Source organism: Orycteropus afer, unplaced genomic scaffold, assembly GCF_000298275.1.
Source record: "Orycteropus afer afer isolate SDZICR_OR568_19922 unplaced genomic scaffold, OryAfe1.0 scaffold00104, whole genome shotgun sequence".
Taxonomy (NCBI): Eukaryota; Metazoa; Chordata; class Mammalia; order Tubulidentata; family Orycteropodidae; genus Orycteropus; species Orycteropus afer.
Window position 1 is genome coordinate 9,926,096 of NW_006921691.1, and position 6,077 is coordinate 9,932,172.

The 6,077-nt window shown below is 38.7% G+C and overlaps 1 protein-coding gene across 1 annotated transcript in view; it reads left to right on the plus strand.

Moving 5' to 3' along the window:
• Positions 1–6,077, plus strand: part of IQGAP2 (IQ motif containing GTPase activating protein 2) — a 439,708-nt gene that overhangs the window by 312,945 nt on the left and 120,686 nt on the right. The window contains exons 14-15 of the mRNA XM_042781321.1: positions 1,275–1,442; positions 4,055–4,197. Coding sequence (XP_042637255.1) covers positions 1,275–1,442; positions 4,055–4,197 — 311 coding nt within the window. The remainder of the gene's footprint in view (positions 1–1,274; positions 1,443–4,054; positions 4,198–6,077) is intronic.

Genomic DNA, 6,077 nt, shown 5'->3' on the forward strand with positions numbered 1-6,077 from the left:
CACCTCAGAAACCCAAGGAGGGATTGCTATGAGTTAAAATCAACTCGACAGCAGTGAGTCTTTTTGGTTTCATATATATACATACATTTCTCTTCATCTTTTTTCATCCATAAGATAGTTTAACCTGGTTTGTTTCATTTTTTTGTTCTATGTTTCTAATTTAGTGTATATACACATTGTGAAAACAGTAGTTCCATTGGTTGGTCCAGAACATTCTTACATGGATCATAAAGAATTCACCAAGTTAACTTTCTTTAGGCACCCAAGAGTTCAGTGTGGTTTTCTTTATGGGGAGAGTCAGAAATTTGAAGTGGTATAAAATGCATGCTTTCCAGGTTTAAAGTGGTTCCAGACTGAATTTTCTGGACTCCATCATACATATCCACCAGATGTGCCTTCCTAGATCATCTGTTTAGGTTGTGTAAGGGAGTTCCATGAAAGGAGCTCTGGTAGCGTAGTGCCTAAGGCATTTGACTGCTAACCAGAGGGCTGGTGGTTCAAACCCACCAGCCACTCCTTGGAAGGAAGGATGAGCAATCTACTTCTGTAGTGATTCTGCCTCAGAAACTGAAGGAGGTGTCACGATTAGTCAGATCCAACTCAATGGCAGTGTGTTTGGTTTGGTTTTTTACAAGAGACTATCAGATCTGCCACGGTTCCAACAGCATTTTACTTTTTCTAAAATACATAAATGTCATCATAAAGCTGGTTCTCAAATACTGATTAATGACGTAGCCAGAACTTCATTCCTATTGTGGTATATTCACTCCACTTCATAGATTACTTGTAGTAAGCAAAAACCTAATGTCTTGATAGCACATGAGAGTAACCAATATTGAGTAAGAAAATATTGCAATTTTACTAACCATGTTCCAGTAAGATCTTATTATTCTTATAACCTATAGGTGAATTGGTGACTGCCTTGAGTATACGTTGTACATTCTCTCCAAGAGTTAAAAGGAAGGTCCCTGGTGGTACAAATGGTTTGCCCTCAGCTGGTAAACAAAAAAGTGGCAGTTCAAACCCACTCAATGGCACTGCTAGAAAAACAGGTCCAATGATCTGCTGCTGTAAAGAATACAGATGAGAAAAGCCCATGGAACAGTTCTAGTCTGTAATACACGTGGTATCCATAAGTCACAAAAACAATTGCAAAAGAGTTAGAAGGTTTAATGGCAATGCATTCCATTCCTAGAAGGTTACATTACATCTTTGCATGCCATCAGGGGAAGCAGAAGGCAGCCACTAACAGAAGCATTATTTTCATCATCCAGGGGTCACTCTGGTCATTGATGTTAACCAGTTTTTGGAAGGAGAAAAGTCAAGTGATATTTTGTCTATATTGACATCTTCCAGTCAGAATCCAAATGACATAATCCCTGAGTGTGCTGACAAGTACTACGATGCTCTTCTGAAGGCAAAAGAGTGCAAATCTGAACACGGTAAGCTTTTTTCTTTACTTTGTACAGACTAAATAAAATGTTGACTATGATGATTTCTGTAATGCTGTGTTTCTTAATTTTAAGGCAAAAATGTTGTGCAGTTGTATTCCGTTGGGCTGTGTCTTTATGCCAATACAGTGCCACCATGTTTTCATCACTGTAGCTTTGTAATATGTTTTGAAGGCCCTTTACAGAAAAATATTTGCCAGGCCTTCCTTGTTCTAAAGAGAAACTTTCCAGGCAATTAGAGACTGTAACCCCCAAACAGGGCTGTGAACATAGTTTCTGGGAGTGGAGAGGATGGTTTATTCTTATCTCTTTCACCTCTGGTTCTAGAATGTCTCCTCTTCGCCAAGTTGAAGTGTTCATTCTTAGATAGATCATTCAGCCTTATAGATCAGCATTACTCTTAAATATAGTACAGGTTTCTTCTTGAAGGCATCTGGAAAGCATGCCTCCTTTTAGGAATCCTAACAGGAATCTTTCTCTGTTATGTTTCCCCCAAATGCCTGTGCTTAGCCTTTTTCCAGTAACAAACTAACTACATTTCTTGGGAATAAATACTTGGACCCTGTGCTAGAAGCTAGCTCTCCTCAGCTTCTGGTCTCATTATATATTCAAACTAGATATAAAAACAAAAGGAATTCTTCTTTGCTGTTACCCACTGCCATCCCAACTCAAATGAAGCCTCCTAATGCCATTGTAGGAGCTCTGGTGACGTAGTGCCTAAGGTATTTGACTGCTAACCAGAAGCCTGGCGGTTCAAACCCACCAAACACTCCTTGGAAGGAAGGTTGGGCAATCTACTTCTGTCGTGATACCACCTCAGAAACCCATGGAGGGGTGGCTATTAGTCAGGTCTGACTCAATGGCACATAACATTGCCATTGTGGTTGACTTTTAACTAAGAACTTCTCACTTCTCAGTTCCTATCAAATAGTTATGTTTTCTCCATCTTTGCTTACCTCTTTCCTTCCCACCGATAGAGTTGCCTTAAGAAGAGTGATTATTCTTCTAAAACCATTTATGAATCTGATACTTACTGGTGACTTATAATTATTACTTATGGATATCCTAATAGATCATACAATGTATTTTCTAGTAATCTCTAACATTTGTATACTAATGAACAGCTGCTGCCTGACTGTCCATTTGGAGAGAGATATATCTCCCTTTGTGGGATATTAACAAATAGAAAGAAGGGCTGAGAGACATTTAAAACCAAAGAAAATGTCAGCATACATTAAAGGGCTTTACTTACTACTGCTTAGTTATTTGGGTCCATTTATTCTTATGCGGAAATTCATGTCAACTTGGATTTACCTATAAAAGGAATGAGTCTAATGCTCAGTTGGCAGCAGTTAACTTAGCTTGACCTAAGTTAGAGCTTGCATTGTTGTTGTTATTGTATTGGGTTCAAGAGTTGTGACCACATGACAGAATAAGCATATTTATAAATATGGCGTATAGCCAGTGGATTCATGAGAAAGAGGTGTTCTTCTTGAATGATTTAAGTGATGACTGCCATAGATTTTTCCAGCCCCACTTAAAAAAAAAAAAAAATCCATATTTTGATGTATAATAAAAACCAAACTCACTGCCGTCGAGTCGGATCTGACTCATAGCAACCTCTCCTTGGGTTTCTGAGGCAATATCACTACAGAAGTAGATTGCCCAACCTTCCTTCCGAGGAGTGGCCGGTGGGTTTGAACCTCCAGCCTCCTGGTTAGCAGTCAAATGCCTTAGGCACTACATAGCACACAGTGCTCAAGGATGCTAACTTATAAGGGGGCAGTTGCAAAAAATCATCTAATGTGCTTTATGTGCATAAAAATACTGTAAATCCTTTTCAACATTCTTTTTCTTATTTTGTGTAGGTACGTAAGCAAGGTAAGCCAGAGAGACCACACATATTGTCTTTGTCCCTATTGGACAAAAACAAAAAATACTTGGTGAACTTTGTGTGATACATATGCCGTTCTGTACTTTAATGACTTTGTCTCCAAGGTTAATTGCTTTTGCTTTGGTTTAATGCAGATCATTGGCCCTCCTTAAATGTGGGCCACAGCCTGTGTAAGCTACTCCCATCAGAGAAATTCGGTTACCAAAAGACTTTCTAAGCAAAGAGGATCTTGCTCATTGGTCTCCTGTCTACTTGTGGTGTTATTCACATCTACCAGGGACATATATTCCTGTTTCTTTTCTTTCTCTTTGGCCAGTTTGTACACCTGTCATCTTCGTGAAAATATTAGAGTCCACTGCAAACACTCAGAAGGAAGGTTGGGCAATCTACTTCCGTAGTGATACTGCCTCGGCAACCCAAGGAGGGGTCGCTATGAGTCAGGGCCAACTCCACAGCACATAACAATAACAACAAGCAAACACTATACATCTGTGCCTCCTCCTTTTCCTTGGCTAAGCAAGGAACTCCTGTTGAATGTATAGAATTCATTCCACTTCAGTGGCTCATTTCTGATGGCTCTAATGTAGACCATCTGAATGCTTTGTTAAAAGCATATCCATTAGATTATTTTACATGTTGAAAGAAAGACACTAATGTTTTAAGCGTTCAGTGTTCTTCTATAAAATTTAATTCTCTTTTACTTCCTCAGTGTGTAATGAAGGTCCGTGGCTCAAGTTCACTCTGCAGGACAAATATGAGTATTATTACAACATTGATTCAAAAGAGAGCTCCTGGAAAATGCCTGAATTATGCTCACTTAAAGAATCATGGCTCATGGGAAAAGACATTGAGGTAGGAAATGGGTGTTTGAAGAAAAATTATATAATACCAACACAAGTGTGTTACTTTTCTATTTTTGAGTCTTGTAAGTAATGTTATTGTTATGTGCTGCCAAGTCGGACCTGACTCATAGCAACCCCTCCTTGGGTTTCCAAGACAGTATCACTATGGAAGTAGATTGCCCAACCTTCCTTCTGAGGAGTGGCTGGTGGGTTTGAACCACCAGCCTCCTGGGTAGCAGTCAGGTGCCTTAGACACTATGCTACCAGAACTCCCCTTGTAAGTAATGGGAGTAATTAATTGATTTACTTGGAGGCTGCATATAGAGTAAAATTTTTATCAACTGCAGTTGAACATGGCTGTATGATTACTATTCTTCTAGAATTTTCTCCATATAGGCATAACAAAGCCAAAAAGAAAGCTTTGGCAGCTTATTTTGGGTGGTAGATTATCCTGAGAAATAGATTTTCAGGAATTCTTTGACACGGTTGAACTCAATTAGTGATAATACCCTTGGCTTTCCTTATTCAAACATCTTATTTCTTTCCCCACTCTCAGCCTACAACTTAGCATGATGGTATTCCAACCAAAATGTTATTTTTCTACATTTTGTGCTAAAGAGGGTGCTCCAGATGGCTTCAGATGCAGAGGACAGAGTTGCACAGGATGGATAAACTTTAAATGTTTGCTTCTTCTAAAAAAAAAAAAGGAGCCCTGGTGGCACAAATGGTTAAGTGCCCTGCTGCTAACCAAAAGGTTGGCTGACTGTTCAGTCCTACCCAGCCACTCTGGGAGAAAGACATGGCAATATGCATCTGTAAAGATGACAGGCAAGAAAACCCAACGGGACAGTTTACTCTGTTACATGGGAATCACTAGGAGTAAAAATTGATTCAGTTCCACCTAACAGTAACAGCATCTTCCACGAAGGTCATGTTAGTGTGTTTTCATTATTTAAACAAAAGTGATTTCTAGAATTGTATATATCCAGGAGCTCTGGTGGCATAGTGCCTAAGGCATTTGACTGCTAACCAGATGGTTGGCGGTTCAAACCCACCAGCCACTCCGTAGAAGAAAGACTGGGCAATCTACTTCTGTAAAGATTTACCACTTTGGAAACCAAAAAGGGGTCACTATGAGTTGGAATTGGCTCAGTGGTAGTGAGTTTGGTTTTCTTTTGATGTCCAAATGTAAGTGGTGAAAACACAAGGGATTGAATTTTATCCATGGTTTTGGATGAGCTGACATCTTCTAAATTAGCCATGTGCCCATATACAAATAGCCTAAGGTTAAACATAATACAGTGAAGCAAAAACTTAACCATTAAAGATCCCTTTTATAACTAATCCTTGATCCATGTTTGAAAGCTTTGGTCATACTAGAGTTTACTTCTCAAAAATACTTTATCCCTCCCAACATCCTTTTTTAACCAAAGACTTACAAATAGTATTTATTAGAGCTTTCTGTTACAAGTAAAAAACAGTGCTTATATAGCATATACAAAAGCATTATTAAACATTTGGGTATTTATTAAAAATAAGAGGAAGAAACCTTTTCAGAAGAGTTGATATTAAAATCTCTTGTTCAAATTAATTTTCTTATTTACAAGGCTGGCCTAAACCTCAGAGCAACTAATGATTTCACTCTGTATGTATGTCTTTTCCATTTTAGTCCAAAATCCTTCCCAAAAATATGTACAAAATTCCAGGGCTAAGTATTTACCCCACAAATAAATAAATAAATAGATGAGAGAGTTAGGAAGATGGCAGACTAGGCACAAGGACTGCACAGACGCTCTTCAACAAAGAAAAGGGAAACCAATTAACACAGACACAGAAGATAATCTTGGACCCCTGAGCCTTGAAGGGAAGGATACAAAAGTGGACTAAACC